Genomic DNA, 19,497 nt, shown 5'->3' with positions numbered 1-19,497 from the left:
ATATTCTGAAAACATCTCAAAACATCTTTTGCAGATAACAGTTTTTGGGAAGACAAAGTTTTTTCATTCAAATGACTGTGTTCTGTATTGAACTATTTTTGTTAATGACTATTATAAAAATATTTAGTGCATGAACACTTTAAAAGTATATTATTACACCTAATATAGTTCCTTTCAGGCAATTAGCATTAAAAAGAACTATTTTCTTTCAAGTATTTTAAACAAAATTAAACTGTGAGGTTAAAAATGACCCCTACCAGGAGATTCTAGGTAAACAAATATATTTTTCCAAGAATAATGTTTATTCAGTCTTGATTCTTTTGTGCTAGATAATTTCCAAAATTTTGTGAAAACTCATAAAATTTGAAAATTCTACTTAAATAAATAAAAATTTTATACGAGATTAAATAGGAGAGTGGTGGTTCTAGTGTTAAAAAAAACTGGACCTGAGTAAAGTTACAAGGAAAATATATTTTTAGTTTAATATTAACTAATAAAAGACATATGTAATATTATATGTTGAGTACTAAATATATGATATGAACTTTTTAAAAAACCAAAACAAACTCCCTCCCAGGTAAATTCATTTTGGTTTTTTAAAACTTTCCTATCATATATTTAGTACTCAGCATATGATATTATATATGTCTTTTATTAGTTAATATTAAACTAACAATATATTTTCTTGGTGACTTTACTCAGGACAAGCTTTTTTTAAAGAATTGTTGACAGCTGAAGAGAGGTTTAGACCCGAAATGCATACTAAAGCAATAATTCAAAGTGATAAATTTTGCAATACTTTTTTAAACACATATCCTTTATAGTTGTACATTTGTTGAGTTGTGAGATTTAAGAACTATTTGTATAACTATTAAAATTTATTAAATTTTTAAAGCCGTTTTACACTGAGCCTGAAGATGGCCTATTGAGTAGGCCAAAAATGTTAGTTTTTCAATAAAACTATCTTGGCAACACAAAAGGTGTAGTGTGGTAAATTAAATTTTTAAAATTTTATAATTTGACTCCTAGAAGGCAGTCCAATAGAATTTATTGGTAAAACAAAAAAAAAAACAAACAAAAATGCAAAATTTTCTTATGACAAAAAATTGCTGAATGCTTTATTGTACAAATTAACACAGCAAAATCACCAATAATGGCTACCTTTCAATAATGGTCACCTGTAAATAGTGTACCTTTTTTTTTATCAGGAATTTTTTAACAAAAATCTAAACAAAATAATTTTCAAACAATAGCCATTTTTCATGTTTCCATCAGTGGCTGATATTTAGAGGTTTGACTATATTGTAATACAAATATCTATATAGCATATAATTGACTTTTTTCACATAAAAAGGTTTATGCATTTTTAAGATGATTTGACTGATACTTTCAGTACTTGAGTAACCACTAGGTTGGGAATTCCTGAGACCAGGGGCTCCCCTGTCAAAATTGGAAAAAAATGAATTTAACATTACAATTGTATATCATAATTTATAAATAATTCTATAGCTACAATTAAATGTTATTAGTGTATGATGTAAAATTATGTACAAAGGTTCTCAATCTTAAGGGTCCTAAGGGCTCCAAAAGGTCTTAACCTACCATTGCAAATATTAATTGAACATATCAGAAACATGTATTGGTGTAAGAAGGTATTAAAATGAACTGCCTAAACTTGTGTTATTTTAAATTATAGATTAAATTAGAAATTGGGTAGCATGCTCATGTTAATTTTCAGAGTTTTTCTCTGAGAATTGGTTTTAATTTCTTAATTTTATTTTCTGTTTGCATTTAAGAAATTTTCTTATATTTTAATTAATTAAAATAATTAACTATATTTCCTTAAATTGAAACAAAACTTGAATTTATAGAAAAGAAAAAACAAATGGAAATTAATGAAATAAATAAACTACAACAATTAAAATTAGAAAAAGAGAAGAATGAAGAAGCCTACAAAAACTGGAAAAGAAAGATCTCTTTAAAACCAAAATCTCAGAATTACATAGGATATGGTTATGTTGGGGGAATTTTAATAAGTAAGTACATCTTATAATTAAATAATAATAATTTATTTTATGTTTAAATATAAGCTAAATGTTGCTAGAGATTTGTGTTATAATTCTATATTTTTGAAATTAAGTATTTTTACAATTTAGGTATAGAAGTAAGTAATGTTTCTATCATCTACTTCTAGTTTAATAGCAATTTAATAATTAAATATTAGTGAATCAGAAAATTACCTGCATTTGAATTATAATCAATTTAAAAGCCTACATAAGAAACATATGTACAGTTCTTATTATTAATTTATTTTATGCAGTTAATTTTTATTGTATTTTCTATACTTATTTTTATGTTTCTACTTTTCTTATAAAAGAGGGAGGCTACTTTATAGCCACAAAGACATTGCCAATAATAATATAAAATTAAAAACTAACATTAATTCAATTTATTTAGAATTTTTCACAGTTACAGTGTTTTAAGAGTTTGGGTCCAAGACTCTATCAGTATGTGATAGAGGATGTCAGAATTTAGTGCATGAATTTCATGCGTAGTAGCTGATTTGAGGTCATTGTATGTATTGGGACCATTTTGATAAACTGTCTTTCAGATAGCCCCAGAGGAAATAGTCACATGGATTAAGGGTATGTATGGACTGTATGGGGGCCAGTTGATTTCACGTCTAGTAAAGTTTTCAGTATCAAATGCAATGGTGTGCGTGCTGGATGCTGTTTTCAGCCATCTGGTGTTCTATGGGGATGAGCTTTAAGCTGCATGAACCAATACCGACAAATCATGTTGTGATATTGAGCTTCAACTGCAAAGTTTTGTTCCACCAATGCACATTATTTCTGTTCAGTGACTAAACTGTCTACAAATATTGGACCAATGATTTGCTTTGATGAAATGGCACACCACACTGTTTATCTTTTATGGAGATGACATTGAGATGTGGATTTTCCAGTGGTGCCAGTTCTGTTTATTGATGTAGTCAATCAGTTGGAAGTGGGCTTTGTTGTTAAACCACATCTGGTGTTCACTCGTTCATATAGTTTCCACATTATCAATCATTAAATTGACAAACTCATATTGCTGTACAATGTCTCTTTCTGAGAGTGACTAGAACAGCTGTATCTTGTATGGATGTAGCCCCACTGCTGTTAGTTGTTTCAAGGAAGTTTTCAATATCTTTAACTAGGGGTGCACAACTTGCGGCCTGCGGGCCACATATGGGCCCTTTCAATGTTTATGTGGCCCACGGACAGTACAGGCCAAATCCCTTCTTTCAAAGTTTCTAAGTATAGAACTTTTTCCCTTTCACAAAGTCATTAGCACCCAACTGTTTTATGACTTTCCCTGAGGTGAGAAATGGGGAGTTGAAGTTCTATTTCTAGCCAACACACTTTCTGGTTTAGATATGGAATATTTTAAGTTTAATACATAGTATTATAATGATTTTTTGAAGAATCAAATAGAATAAAATGATGTTAGAACGTCATTTCCAATGTTATCAGGAAGTTTCTATTTTAGCAGGAAATTTTCAATTTTATGCTTCGGAAAACTTACTTATTCATCTAAATAGCATCAAATAACATAAAAATAAGTGAAAATAGTGCTGAAGAACCATGAAAATAACGATTTTTTAGCATTTATTTACATTCTAGATTCTGATTGGTATAGTTGAATTTGAATCAATCTTTTCTGAAAAGATGCTTATTTGTTAACCTAATGTCATTCAAACTAGAAAAAACCAACCAGAGTTCAAAAAGGAATGTACAAAAGCTATAACAACCAATAATTTACAACAATATCTCTCCACAGAGTAAGAATACAAAAAAATATTTTTGCATCAAATTTATTATTATTATGTTTGACCAAGAAAATTAATACTGTAGTTGGAATAGAGTCATACAACTAAAAGGAAGCCGTTTGCACTAAAATATTTTGGATTTAATAATTATTTCAAACCATGTCAAGCCATAAACTTCTTGTGTCAACAAAGAGGGTTGTAAAATGACTTTCCGTGTAGCTAGAAAGCTGCGGTTTCTTTTGTTTGAAAGAAAACAGATATACTTAGGTTATTTAAGTAGAAAATTAATTGAAACTTTTTATTTACTTTTATTTATATATATATATATATATATATTTTTTTTTTTTGTAAATTTAAAGTTAAATTATTATTTTTAATTTTTATTTTATTTGAAATTTAACAGTCGTAAACTGTGATATGTTTGTGACAGAAAACTAAAAAACAGATTGATTCTAGTGCCGATTTGAAACAAGATATAGCAATTTTAATAATCATATTAAAAAAATTCAGATTTTCTGCTGCACTGCGTTAATCGCTTTTGATTCATTTCTGAACACCAGGGGGGACTTAAAACTGACGGGCCATAAATATAATTTAGGTAAGAATGGTAACCACATTTATGATGGATTAGTGTCCTGCACCTCGCATGCTGACGATCTGACTCACAAATTCTGAGAAATGGTGGAGATGCTCAGACGGGGGTCGAACAAATTAAGACCTGCCTGGCCATTTGTCACATGTGTGCATAATAGTCTTCTGCCCCATCTCTTTTGTCTTTGGTCAGAGTTGGTACAGAGCAAAGCACATGGTAGTTTAGCTTGCCTTGTCTCAAACACGATTCATTGCAGGCCTCAGAATTTTTGGTACAATGAGACATTGTTTTGCAGAATGAACAGTATTGGGCCTGGCATTAAACGCAAGGTTGATTGCGAGAACCATCAGTTTCAAGAAGTGTGAACTAACAAGTACTGTTTTGTGCAACAGAACAACAGCATTATTTGTCTCTTGTGCAACAGAACAGTGGCAGTGCCAAAAGAATTCAACCTGAAGTGACATTGTGAAAGCCAACACAAGGATTTCCTTCTGCAAGGTACGAAACATGTACAGAAAATCGAATTGTTAGGACGATCACTAATCAGCCAACAAAATGTGTTCAAGAAACAATCTGGAGAATTGGATGTGGCTGTTGAAGCCAGCCTAGAAATATCTGCTTTAATAGCCAAGAATGAGAAACCTTTCACAGACGGCAATATGATAAAAAAGTGTCTTATCATCGCAAGTGAGAAGATATGTCCTGAGAAGACAAAGTGTTTTCAAACAATCAGTCTTTTCAAACAATCAGTCAAATTGCATCAGACATTTCTGACAAACTTAACATTTTAGTTGCAAATTGTGCTTATTTTTCTTTGGCTGTGGATGAATCCACTGACATATCATCAACAGCACAAGTGATTGTGTTTATTAGAAGTGTTTCACTAGATTTTATTGTGAATGAAGAATTTCTTGGCATGGCATTGCTTTCTGGACATACAACTGGTGCTGACTTACTAACTGGTTTATTGAGCATTTGCAACAAATCAGCACTGGACTTTGACAAGTTATCCAGCATTGCCACTGATGGAGCACCATCTATGGTTGAATGTGAGAATGGCATGGTCACCTTGCTGAAAAACCATCTTGGGGACAGGCAAAAGGAGTTAGTCCAGTATCATTGCATAATTCACCAACAGCAACTTTGTGCAAAGAAGCTGGGATTTGAATGTCTGACGAAAGATGTCTATGATACTGTAAACTTAATCTGCTGTCATGGACTCAACCATCAACTCTTCACATCATTTCTTGAAGAAATAGATGCTGATTATGCTGACCTGCCAATGTATACTGAAGTTTGTTGGCTGAGCAATGCAACAGTCCTCAAGAGATTTGTGGAGCTATTGGGGCCTATTATCACTTTCTTCAAAGAATGGGGGAAATTACAAGGAATTTGGAGGGACAAAGATGGCAGTGTGATTTAGCTTTCTTTGCTGACATTACTGCTTATCTAAACAACCTTCATTTGAGATTGCAGGGAAAGATGCAACTTGTTTCTCAGTTGGCAAGTTGCATTTATAACCAAACTAGCACTTTTCAAGTCCCACATGCAATCAGAGAACTTTACACACTTTCCACATTGCAAGGCCATGAAATAGAAATACCCACATATGAAAATGGCTTATTCTGACCAAGTTAACACCCTCCTTACATCATTCAATAAGAGGATTGGTGAATTCCAGAAATACAAGATCTACCTGCAGCTTTTTTCAACTTCATTTGATGTGAAAGTGGAAGATGCTCCTCCAGATGTCCAACTTGAGTTGATAGACATCCAGTGCAGTGATGAATTGAAATCACAGTTTAAAAATTCTAATCTCCTCACATTCTACAAAGAACTGCCAGATACATCATTTCCAAAACTGAAAGACAATGCTCAATTTTGTGCAAGCATGTTTGGCAGTACAGTAGAGAGTCGTTAATCGGAACGATTTTCAGTCGGAGTGTGTCGTGCTGAATCAAACGTTTTTGATACTAGATTTACTTCTAAAGTATAATTTTCATGTTTTTATATTCTTCAATATATTTATTTTGTTTGTACAAAATGAAGAAATAATTTTAACAATACAATAGCCTCGATTATTATTATAAAAATTTTCGTTAGGCTTAAAATTGACGAAAATTCAAGACGAAGCGATACACAACGGAGAAAAATTTGAACATCGGACTGGTTAATATATTTTTTTGTACATAATTGGTAATCGGAACAAATCACTAATCTGAACAACCCCAGTCCCCAATTGATTCCGATTTTTGACTCTCTACTGTACTTATGTATGCGAACAAGCATTTTCACTTATGAATTTAAACAAGTGCAAAACACGGAACAGGTTAACCAACGAGAATTTGGAAAATCTGCTGGTTGTTTCAACATCTACCATTACACCAGATAGCAAGAAGATTGCTGCCAGCATCCAATCTCCTCCATTGCATTAATCACTTGGAGGTGTGGCCCCCAGTCAGTAAACTTAATCCTAATTTGGCCCTTCTTCAGAAAAGGTTGTGCATCCCTGCTTTAACTGTTGTGATGCTTTCTTGTGGATGTGAATAGTTGTGCTTCAAAAAATTCATGTACTGTACTTGCTCTTTATTTTCTTCTGACACAACAGTGGATTTTTGGCCCAATGCCTCAGTTGGACCAAAAATCCACCTTTTGCTTCCCAAACACTTCCAGCAGACTTTGTAAAAGAGATCCATAAAGCAGCCCATTGTGTTTTCAAATGATTCATATTACTTCTAAAAAACAGTTTATGAACATATGATATAAATCACTTTCAATATCAAAATGTAGTGTTTTACCTTGTTCTATCCTGTCACAGACACCAATAACAATGTAGAAATACACAGAGCTAACTGCTATTGGCAGATTCTTTTTCTGTACATACATCTTTATTAACCTTTTTTGGTGCAAATTACAACCAATATGAATGAACATGAAGAAAACTGCAGCAACCTCTCTCACTTAAAAATACTCAATAGTTTTGAGTCATTACAACTATACTATGTTTATTCTTTGTACTGAATGTAGTAAACTTTAATGTATTGTAATATAAAATTGCTTTATTTAGATATCATCCATTACTTTAGTTGTATAGAAGTTTATATAGCAAATGTTGTATATAAATTTTCAGATTATAATTCAAAATTTTTATAGAGAAAAAAATTTAATCGTAAAAGTTTTAAAGTTTATCTGTTTATATACTGTAATCAGCAGATAATTTGGTATAGGCTGGACTATTAACAATCTTTTCAAAATTCAGTAAGTTTGATTTATTTTATGAAATACAATGATAAAATGAAAGATAATATTAAGCAGATTCTACTATCAGAGTTAGCAAGTTTAAAAATATTTAAATTAAATTACACTATAAAAACTGAATTCTGATTATAGTAAGCATAGTTACCATTATCAATAAGTAAACAGGCATTTATGTGCTATTAACCTAAATGTGTGTTCCATAATGCACAGTCATTAACAGTCCTAACCAATGCTTGAAACATTAAACTATTTTACTGTGAATGAATAAAAAATACCAACAATTTAATCATTAACAACAGCTAGCACATAACCAAATAAACATGATACTGCAAAAATCAGCACTCGAGCTACACTACACTGGATGAATTAGTATTCATCCAGTGTGGTTAGCTTGCTTTTAAAACAATATAGACAGGCTTAAAACAATAATTTTTTGAGTCAGTAAAATCAGAATTTCTATTAACTGCAGTCTTATTTACTTACTTAACTTAATGTTATCATTCAATTATTGCTATCGGTGTAAACAAGTTCCAATGTGATTACAATAAGTAGATTCTACTGTATCATAATTTAGAGAAAATAAAAAGTTAGTGTAAGTGAAAGTATATGTTACAGTCTTATTCTAGTACTCTTAATGTTCATTATCTTTTCATATTAAATTAAAATACTAATAACATTTATGATGTATGCAGGGTTCCTACACACTCGGAAAGTCAGGAATTTTGTTAAAAATTGTTGAAAAGTCAAGGAATTTGCTTCTTTGGCTGCCTTGTTGATTTTTTGCTGACAATATGCTTGACTAAGTGTAGCTGTCTGCAGGCAGCAAGAAGTAATGTGGTGCAATACAACTTATGAAAAGGGGTGCAGAATATTTTCAGACCAAAAATTTCTCCCAAACTTACACAAAATTTTTCCAAAAATTTACAAAGTACACAAAATGATAAATAGTTTAAATAGTATTATTTTTCATTTTTTATTTTAATAATTTTGATTGCATAACAAAAACAATTTATGATTTTTTCCAGTTTATTAATATTTTATACAGGGCAGGAAATTTATTAAGGGATAAAATTAATTAATATACTTTTGTACAGGATCATATAGAGTTTGTTAATGAATAATAAAAATGAATTGATTTTTTTTTCAAAGCCATGTAGATTTATGGTTGGGGATTAATAGCAGAATAACAGAATTTTAATAATACATTTTATTTTTAATTTTAGTAATTTGGCAATTATAAAAAAATATATAACTATTAATTAGAAAAAATAACTAACTATTAATTAGAAAAAATAACTAACTAAAATGTTGGAGAAGCAAAGCATATGTGCATAGTAAGTCAAATACTGTTTTATTTTGTCAATGTGCCATACTGTAAAGGATGTGAGAGTCAGGGAATTTGTACAAAGTTGGTTTAGGGGAAGTCAGAAAAAGTCATGGAAATTAAAACAAAATTTGAGTAGGAACCCTGTATATGACAGGGATTTCCAGCCTTTTTCTTGCATTGATCCCATAACAAAAATTTTAAGTTGGTTGATTGAAAAGAATATTTTATATATTTCCTAAGATTTTATGTAATATAACAAATGAATTATGAAATCAGTTAATAAATTTTCCACGTGGTGGTGGTTATAATTTTCAAAAAATTACAATAAGTATCTGATTTTCCTTTTAACCCCTTTCAAAATTCTATTGCCTTTGTTGGGAACCCTTGATGTAAGACAATACACAACTTAGCAATTGTATATTGTAATTAATGTGAAAACAAAATTAACTCAAAGCTTTATTTATTTATTTATTTATTTTTATATTTGTAACAGCTGAATCACATTATCGTACATTTAAATATCACAACAGTAAAAATGTTTATGTAGTTCTAAACTGTTTTTATAAATTTACATCTCATAGAATTTCAAGCATAGCTGAAATTTATATATTATTGCTTTTTACTATACATAGAAACAATTATCAGATATTTTAAGTAAAGAGAATTAAAGAAACAACACAAAAATAAATTAATTGTTTCAAAAATAAAGACACATTCATCTTTTGTAATCATTTCGTATAAGCTCAGTTTTGGTTTGTCTTTCAAAAGTTTTAACTAACTACTGTTCTTCTCCACTTTTATAGGAATCCCACAAGTCTTGAACAGTGAGTTGTCCACCATTTTCTAAATAATACTTTGGTGTCATTCCCATCTGTTAAAAAAATATTTAAATATTATAGTTAATACGTTAATGAAATTTTAATTAATTATGTTTATAATAATCACTTTATCTTTGATGTTTTCGTCAGCTCCCTGAGCTTTTATGATTTTATATAAATATCCTTCATCTGGTATGACTGCTGCATAATGAAGAGGAGTACGTCCTTCCTAAAAAAAAATTAATTTTAAATATTAAAATAACATGTTATAAGTTAAATGTTAATTTATTTATGTAATCATTTTTGGAATTTCTATTAAAAAATAATAATTTTTTGGCAATAATGGTAAAATCACAACAAATTGTTAATAATTATGTATTTAAGGAAAAAGTTTTTGAAGCCAAACAATGCTAAAACTCAATGAAGATATATTTGTAGATTCTCAAATAAGAGAATTAATATAATTAATGAATAATTTGAGAAGTGGAAACTTGTGCATAGCAGTTTTCAAAAAATCATAAGGTAGGAAACAATTGTGAAACTGCACAACCTTCTGAAATCATACAAAACATTAGACTGTAATAAGTGTTTAAAATAAATTTTTACTCATTTAGTCTTTTTGAGAACCTTGATGCCATCAAACATGGCAAACAATTTTGTTAGACCATTTCTCTTATGGAAAAATGACACTAGGTCAAGTAGAATCCAAATATGTTTGCAGATTACTTAAGAGAAAATTAACTACAGTTACATTTTAAGTAATTTAAACTGTATGTATTAGTATATCACTTAAAACATTCCATGATACAGAAAAAATAAGAACATAACAGTATTTTTTATGTTGAATTCAAACAAGTTCACTCAATATCATACATGTGACAGAAATATTTGGAACACGTGAAAGTGATGTCTGTGGGGAAAAATTTGGTCCTAACTTTTGAAACTATGAACAGAATATTGATGGTGTGATCAGTGAAAGTGCAATTGTAAAATAGTAATAAAGTATGATCAATAAATATTGTGTTCACCAACTGCTTCTGCATACTGGATTGTTTAATTGACTCACCAAAGATCTTATTTTAACACCAGCAGCACCAGTTGACAAATGTTTTTGACTTAATTATAGGTCTGCTTCAGGTCTTAAACTTTTCATTCTATTTTGGAATTTGAAGAAGAATGATATAAAATTTCAAACTTTTCCTGGATATTGGTGTTGGTATTTTATTTGAGTATTAATCCAGTTCTCATCAATTGACTTTATACAAATACAGTTGAACCTTTTTTACTCAAATCTCATGGGAACAAGAAAAAAATGAGAGATAAAGAATTGACTCTGCTATCATCATTACAAGGAGAAGTAAAACTTCTAACAACTTATAAGATAAACACTCAATTTTAAGAAGCCTGTTTTTTGAAAATGCTTGAGAAGTGGGTCCTGTTATTTGGACAAGGAGTAGTTTGTGTTTATGGCTACACACTCACCAAGTTTTGTTCAAATCAGAGAATGAATATCTGGCCCTCTCCTTCTTAGTGAAGGTCTTTTTAATTTACAGTACACTCAAACCTGTTTTTGTGCGGTCAATTTTGGGTGATTTTTTATTTGTGCAATTTGTTTTGTGTGATTTTTTGCGTGCAGTATATGAATTTCAATCAAATTGGTATACTGCACAAAAATAATTGCACAAAACACATTGCACGTATAAAAAATCGCACAAAAAAAGACCGCACAAAAACAGGTTTGAGTGTATAATGTATTTGATCTTAAAAAAATGTTTTATTTAAATTTGCATAATACTTGCTTACGTTATCAGGACCATCCATTGTTTCTGGGAAATGTGATATAATATACTGTACAATATCTGCATGTCTGTGTAAAACTGCAAGATGTAACGGACTAGCACCGACATGATCTCTACTTAAGGCGAATCTTTTTCTTGTCAGGACAGCTCTTACTTCTCGCAGATTTCCTCGTATGACAGCTTCATGTATTGCACGAATTTTAGCCTAAAAATATATTGATTTGACACTATAACTAAACAGATTTATGTAAAATTTAAATTTATAAAATATCAAAGAATTAAAATTAAGAATTTTAAAAATTCATATCTAATTACATGGAGAAGCAACAATAGTAATACATAGTGATTTAATTAATATGTAAAGAAAAAACTACATTAAATTTCTATTTCTTAATTTTGTATTTGGAATTATTTTATAACATCATATGAAAGATGGAAAATCTGGATTCTGCCTGCAGTGGATTGGAATAAATGCCTTTTTTGGTAGCTTTCCAAAAGCACATTGATAATGATCTTTCAAGGCTTGATTTGATAAATGGATGAAAAAAAATTATTAAAATATTAGTATTATTAAGAAAATAACTAATAATCATCTAGCACTTTAACACTTCTTCTAGTAGTTATCTCGGTTTCGGTTTCTGGGATGTTTTGATGTTTTGAAAAAAGTTATTTTCAATATGATGTGAAATAAAGAAAATTTGGGATGGTGATAAAAAGTTTTCCAGAGCACCAAAAGATGTCTTGGAGTTAAAATCAAATGTGATATTGATGATAATCTTTGATATCAACAGATAATTCACAAGGAATTTGTTTTTATTACAGTAGACTTTGCTTTATTTTATTTACAGTATTTTACTACAGTAGACTTTGTTTATTGTAATCACTAAAATTAGCAGATCCCAAAACGTATGAGTTATTAACATTATCAAAATTTTGGTTATTGTTATCTTTGCCTTTTAAAACTCTCTTTTTGTGATAGTTTGCCTCAATTGTGACTGATAACAATAGCTAATAAAAATTACATGTTATCAGACTTAACATTTAACATTTAAAGCATTAGTTAAGTGTTTTAATTGTTGTTTACTCACAATGCAATAGTTTAACAACAGCTTGTATAATGCCAGCAATTTAAAGTTGATAGCGGACAAATTAACTGATGTGTATTTTTACTATGATTTATCCTTCTGCTTCTATTCCATTTTTTTAAATTTCAATATGTAACTATTTCAAACACTTATTTTCTAGAAATTATCACATCCACAAACTCCAAAAATACTGGCCAATCAAAACTTTATTTTACCCAGATACATTTTGAAAATTACAATATTTCCCTCAGTGGGCTTTTTTTCTTGTGCCTTGTTTAGCCTGTATGAAAGAAAGCCCACTGAGGAGGGAAATATTATAGTTTCCAAAATGCATCTGGGTAAAATAAAGTTGTTGATTGGCTAGTATTTTTGGAGTCTGAGGATGTGATAATTCCTAGAAAATAACGATGTCTGAACTCGTTACATATTGAAATTTTAAACTGTCTGTTGTGTTAATAGTTTTTAAATAATGTGAACTTGTAATGAATATATGATTTGTAAATAAGCACTATGCATAGAACCAATATCCAACAAGAAAATACAAAACTACATGAAAGAAAACATTTTCATCCATGTTCAATGATGACTCAGGATATTTTGTCTTCAAATTTGAAGTTTAGACTATTTACGAAAAAATATAATATTTTTTGAATCTGTCTAAACTTCAAATTTGATTTTCATCTATGTTGAACTGTCATTGTCTATGAAGGCTAACTGACCTTCATAGTTTGAATGCAGCTGTTAAAACAAACAGTTCAAACAGAAAAGTTACTCAGAATAGGTGATTGCTGTTCACATGCGAAAAGAGAAACCACAACTTAGAATATGTGGGTGCTATAGGACAACCTTTAAATACACATCTCAAAGAACATCGAACTTCCATTATGAAAGGACTTGTCAACACAGCATTAGCAACCTTGTCACCAACCCCAACATTGATGTACTGTACATTTTGGCTGAGCAGGCCTTCCACAAAGAATGCCTTAGATATTTAGAAGAATTAGAAATTTACAAAGCCATGAGAAAAAATGCAGTTATCAACTTTAGACATGTAGACTATTATATATATATACAGTAGAGAGTTGTTAATCGGAACCCCAGTAATCAGAACGATTTTCAGTCGGACTGTGTTGTGCTGAATCAAACGTTTGTGATACTAGATTTACTTCTAAAGTATAATTTTCATGTTTTTATATTCTTCAATATATTTATTTTGTTTGTACAAAATGAAGAAATAATTTTTAACGATACGAGTAGCCTCGATTATTATAAAAATTTTCGTTAGGCTTAAAATGGAGGAAAATTCAACACGAAGCGACACGCAACAGAGAAAAATTTGAACATCGGACAGGTTAATATATTTTTTCGTACATAATCGGTAATCGGAACAAATCACTAATCTGAACAACCCCAGTCCCCAATTGATTCCGATTTACGACTCTCTACTGTATGTACATTTCGACCAAGCAAGTCTCCTATATAGCACCTCCTGCAAAGAATGGTTTAGATGCTTAGAACAATTAGCCACATTTTTTCTTGTGGCTTTGTAAATCTCTATCAACTTTAGAGATAGATCAACTTCCATCCAAGAGGAAGGAGTCTATATGAAGTTTACTCTTATAACCTTCTCCCCCCTCTCTCTTACATCATCTCTCTTAGCAACTTTTCTGCTCAAACTGTTTTTTTTAACAGCTGCATTATTCCAACTGTGAAGGTCAGTTAGCCTGATGATGACAGTTCAACATGGACAAAAACATTTGCTTTCATGTAGTTTTGTATTTTCTTGCTGGATATTGGTTCTATGTGTAGTTTTTATTTATGTATAGTCAGTTTAAGTAGTTGAAAGAACATGTGGTTTGTTTTAACAAGTGCTTTTAATAACTAAAATTATCATTATCAGACTTTGATGATGATAATTGTCACCCAAAGTTTTGATGTTATGGAAAGTACTTTTGGAAAGAATATATGATGTTTGAGTGAGTTGAAATCATATTTTCTTGTAATACAATACAGCTTGAACGTCATGCCAAATATCACATAAAAAGAAAGTAAAAACACACTGAGTGTGGTATTAACAGTTAATGTCTCACTCAGTGTTTTTACTTTCTTTTTATATTTTCTTAGTTTAAGAACTATTAACATGGAGAGCCAGTTTTAAAATACACATCCAATAACAATTTTATGTATGTCATTATTTTCTACTGAATTATTTATTAATTAATTAGTCTTAAAATTATAGTTTTTTTTAGTTGTTTTAACATATCCTTTTAATGTTAGAGTCAATGAAAGCAGAATTTTCACTAACTGTAGTCATATATACTTACTCTACTTATTGTTATTGGATTAGGAAAGTCTGAAAGTAATAAACAGTCTATTGTATTAAAAGTATTAAATAATAGAATGGATCTACAGGATATCTGAAAAGTTCCTGTGCAGTGGAAAAGGTTTAAGTGAAGTTTTATGTACAAAATATTGCTTTTCTCCTAAAGCAAATGCTGGAAAAATTGGGTCCAGAAACCTAGTGGGCCAGATTCTACATAAGATTTGGCAATCAGCCAAGAAGTCATCCAAAAACTGTAGTCCACAAACCAGAATGTCTATGAGCAAGCAATAATGCAATCTACTGCAAAGTGGAAATGTGGGATGTACAACTTACAGATCTCATATGCAATGCTGTATGTATAACTTTACTGTCATTACAAATTTCTCACTGCACAATAGCGAGGTTGAGGCAGAAGTTTTAAATGCAAAAACGTGTACATAGGATGTTCAGTGCCACTTTCCTGTAAGCTTGGAAGTTTGACAATAATGTTTGGAAGGTCAGTGGAATCATGCTCGACATTCCAAATGCCATTGTCAAACTTCTAAGCTTACAGGAAAGTGGCGCTGAACGTCTGACGTACACATTTTTGTGTTTAAAACTTTGGCCTCAACCTCGCTAATAACTTTTCAGAAATCTTACATATCAACTAATAAGATATAAATACCAAGCATAAAAGACATGTTCTGACAATTTCTATAGTTTAAAATCTTATAAGCTATGCAAACAAAGGAATGAAATTATATTAAACATCACTTGTGAAATGTATTTCAGAGTATCTCAGTGATGTGTTAGAACTGTAGATGAATGCAAACAAATATGGCAGGAATTGAATTATTCAATATCTAACACAGGGTAATACACATCAACTTGTGTTAATTTTCTATTGGATATTAATATGCCGTAAACCCAAACTTATCATAAGGACCACAAATGACTTTAAGGTGACTGTTTTTTTATTTCATTTTTTATTGACTCCAATATGCATTTCATACATATAAATTCATCCCTCTTCAGTTTGGTACAATATTATATAAAGTATTAAGCTAAAAATTCTACATCCTTTTTTTTAAAACAGATTATTTTATCTGTTTTTAAAAAAAAGATGTGGAATTTTTAGCTTAATACTTTATATAATATTGTACCGAACTGAAGAGGGATGAATTTATATGTATGAAATGCATATTGGAGTCAATAAAAAATGAAATAAAAAAACAGTCACCTTAAAGTCATTTGTGGTCATTATGATAAGTTTGGGTTTACGGCATATTAATATCCAATAGAAAATTAACATAGTCATCCAAACAAGATGCAAATTATACTACAACAACCTGTGTCCATCTTTGTATTACAAAGGTAGACATATTCCATATGAACAACAGACCTATCAGAATGAAGCATTTTCACCTTGAACTGTGATGCAGTACTTGCAGCATGGCAAGCTTGTCACCAAGACTTTTTCTAGCTGTCGTTGCAAGTAATTGTGTTTGTCCTTAAGTTTTGGACACACTGTGTATTAAAACTAACAGATATAACCAATATGTTTAGATATTTTTTTAAGATACTGAGTTAATGAGGATTTTTCACAGTAAAAATAGACAAAACTTTAACCCATGGGAAGTAAATATCCTAAAATTCTTAAATTGTACATAAAATTATGTAAAAAGTACATTAAACACTATTGTTAAAAATAACACATCAGACAAAATAGCTATTGGAATTTAAAATATAAAACAACTTACTGTATAAATGGGTACTAAATCTAAAAAATCTTGAACTTGTTTATCATCTGAAGTTTTTCAATTAACCTATCTCCCTGACCTGCTAAGACGACATGTTCTAATCGTAACAAATCACCTTCTTTATCCACTGTTCTATTAAATCATCCAGATAATCTTCTGTAAAATAATTCAAATAGTATAATATAATTACTTACAAATACAATTTATTATATTATTTAATATAAACTTACTCTGAGAAGAGTTTCTACTTCCTGTATTTCTGTTCTTTATTCCCGAATTGGTTTTAATTCTATTAGAAGAATTACTTTTATTTTCATATGAATAGTTTGTATTTGCTGTTTGGCTATTGCTTTGATTACTTTCGACATCCACATGATTCCTACTTTCCACTTTAGATTTTAAATTTTCCACCGACGCTTTGACATTTGAATTTGAATTATTAATACTTTCTTCTTTATCATTTTTTAACTCTTCATTTGATTCCAAATTTAATGATTCATTTATAGTATTTGACTTGTCATTTTCTTCAACTGGTACAGTTTCCATATTTGTCAGTTCATTATTTGTGTTGACATTGTCAATTTTTTCTTCACTGTCATTTTGGTCACCAGTTTCATCATTGCTCACTTGTTTTATTAAAACATCATCATTTGAGGTATCAGTTTTTGTTTCATCATTTTCTGAAGGATTTGTCTGTTTTTCATTTTCTGTTATACTGTCGTCATTATTCATTTTTATAGATTCTTGATCATTGGTGCTATTTTTATCATTTTCTTTTAAATCATTTATTTCTGCATTTGTTTCTTGCTTTTCAACATTTCCTATATTGGGTTGTATTTCTTTAGATTTATCACCTTCTTGTTCAATGTTTTCTGAAAAAACTTCTGGATTTACATTATTTTCTGTTTTTTTATCATCTATTTCTTCTTTTTCCTTATCTATTTCATTTGTACACTTTTCATGATTTTCTGTGTTACTTTTATCATTATCTGGTTTGGATTCAATTTGTTCATTAACATTTGAATTTTCTACAGTGTTTTGTTCAGTATTTTCTATTTTTTCAGAAATATTGTTATCTTCAGTTCTGTTTACTGAATTGGCAGTCTCCTCTCCTGGATTTAATGTAACAGTTTCATTTATTTCACTGTTTGTACTAAGATCATCATTTCTGGTAACTTCTAATTCTTTTTTATTTTCAGGGTTTGTATTTTCTGCAAATTTTGATTCTTCCTGATCAGATTCAGTTTTTGTTTGTGGATTATTTGTTGAGTTCATTTCATCTTTAGAAATTTCATTTTTTTCATCCTTCTGTGGAGTACTTCCTTCATTTTTTTCATTTTGTAGAATGTTTTCTTTTTCATCTTCCTGTGGATTGCTCTCTTCTTCATTTTTTCCATCTTCCTGTGAATTGCTCTCTTCTTCATTTTTTGCATCTTCTTGTGGATTGCTCTCTTCTTCATTTTTTGTATTTTCTTGTGGATTGCTCTCTTCTTCATTTTTTGCATCTTCCTGTGGATTGCTCTCTTCTTCATTTTTTGCATCTTCCTGTGGATTGCTCTCTTCTTCATTTTTTGTATCTTCCTGTGGATTGCTCTCTTTTTCATTTTTTTCATCTTCTTGTGGATTGCTCTCTTCTTCATTTTTTGCATCTTCCTGTGGATTGCTTTCTTCTTCATTTTTTTCGTCCTGTTTTTCTATATCTGCATTTTCTTGATTGATATGAGAATTTGGCACTTCTTCAGGAATTGAATTTGTATTTTGATTTTCATCTTGCTGAAGTTTTGGTTCTGAACAATCTGTAGTTACTACATTTTCTGATTTTTCATCAGTAGCTATTTTATCTGAGTTATTTATCTTTTCTTCCAGTTCAATATTTGAAATGTTTTTCTCTTTCTTCTGATTATCTCCAATGTTTTTATTGTCTTGTTCTGTAATCTGCAAATTGTTTTCTTCTACTGAAGTTTCATTTGTTTCATTTTCATTGACTGATTCTGTTTTAGTTTCTCCAGTGATTTCTGGTTTTGGCATTTCTTTTGAGTCTGAATTATTTTCCTTCTCTTTAGTATCATTTTGTCCCGAAGTAGAAATATCAGTATTACTAACTAATACCGTCTCTTCTGACAAATTATTTTCTTTTGCATCATTTGTATTTATTTCGGTTGTAGATTCTTCATTAGTTACTGATTTATTGTTCTCTGATGATATTGGTGTTTGAGGAGATTTCTCATCTTCCTTCTCGCTTAAATAATAATCGGCACTTCTTCCTTTCTATAAAATAAATATATGCAAAATTTAAATTTAAGAAATCTAAGTGAACTGTTAACTCAAATAAATAAATAAACAAAACCCAGAAAAGCTGAATTTTGTTTGTTTACTTATTAAAGAGAATTATTTTTATTTTCTTTATTCTTATTATTTTTAGAATATTCCTTATATATTTATAAATTTTACAAAAACATTTTAAATATTGAATTTATTAATGATCAAATTAATTGAAAATTTAAATTGTCCCCCCTGATTAAGGATACAAAGTTTAGGTCATATGAACCTATGGAATATGCTTCTTAATATTCCATTAAAGTTGGCAAAATATGCCTTTTAATATTCCCATTCAAATACAATAGAAACGTGTAAAGGAATTAAAACACTGCACTATATAATGTATATACATTTATTTTATATTAAAACACAATGTAAAAAATATATGATTAAATAATTCAATAATAATAAAATTAAAAATAATTA

General features: G+C 29.8%; 2 protein-coding genes across 2 annotated transcripts in view; one reads left to right on the top strand and one right to left on the bottom strand.

Annotated features, from left to right (window-relative positions):
* The window catches only part of LOC136988255 (coiled-coil domain-containing protein 34-like), a 104,989-nt gene that overhangs the window by 10,853 nt on the left and 74,639 nt on the right, over window positions 1-19,497 (top strand). Inside the window, exon 3 of the mRNA XM_067286113.1 lies at window positions 1,872-2,036. Within this exon, the coding sequence (XP_067142214.1) occupies window positions 1,872-2,036 (165 nt within the window). The remainder of the gene's footprint in view (window positions 1-1,871; window positions 2,037-19,497) is intronic.
* The window catches only part of LOC136988229 (uncharacterized), a 90,406-nt gene continuing 80,340 nt past the window's right edge, over window positions 9,432-19,497 (bottom strand). Inside the window, 6 exon segments of the mRNA XM_067286083.1 lie at window positions 9,432-9,859; window positions 9,934-10,035; window positions 11,610-11,810; window positions 16,753-16,811; window positions 16,814-16,879; window positions 16,983-19,020. Coding sequence (XP_067142184.1) covers window positions 9,767-9,859; window positions 9,934-10,035; window positions 11,610-11,810; window positions 16,753-16,811; window positions 16,814-16,879; window positions 16,983-19,020 — 2,559 coding nt within the window. The 3' untranslated portion in view covers window positions 9,432-9,766.

Source organism: Centruroides vittatus, unplaced genomic scaffold (genome assembly GCF_030686945.1).
Source record: "Centruroides vittatus isolate TY-2023 unplaced genomic scaffold, ASM3068694v2 scaffold_324, whole genome shotgun sequence".
Lineage (NCBI taxonomy): Eukaryota > Metazoa > Arthropoda > Arachnida > Scorpiones > Buthidae > Centruroides > Centruroides vittatus.
This window is presented reverse-complemented; position numbering and strand designations above follow the sequence as displayed.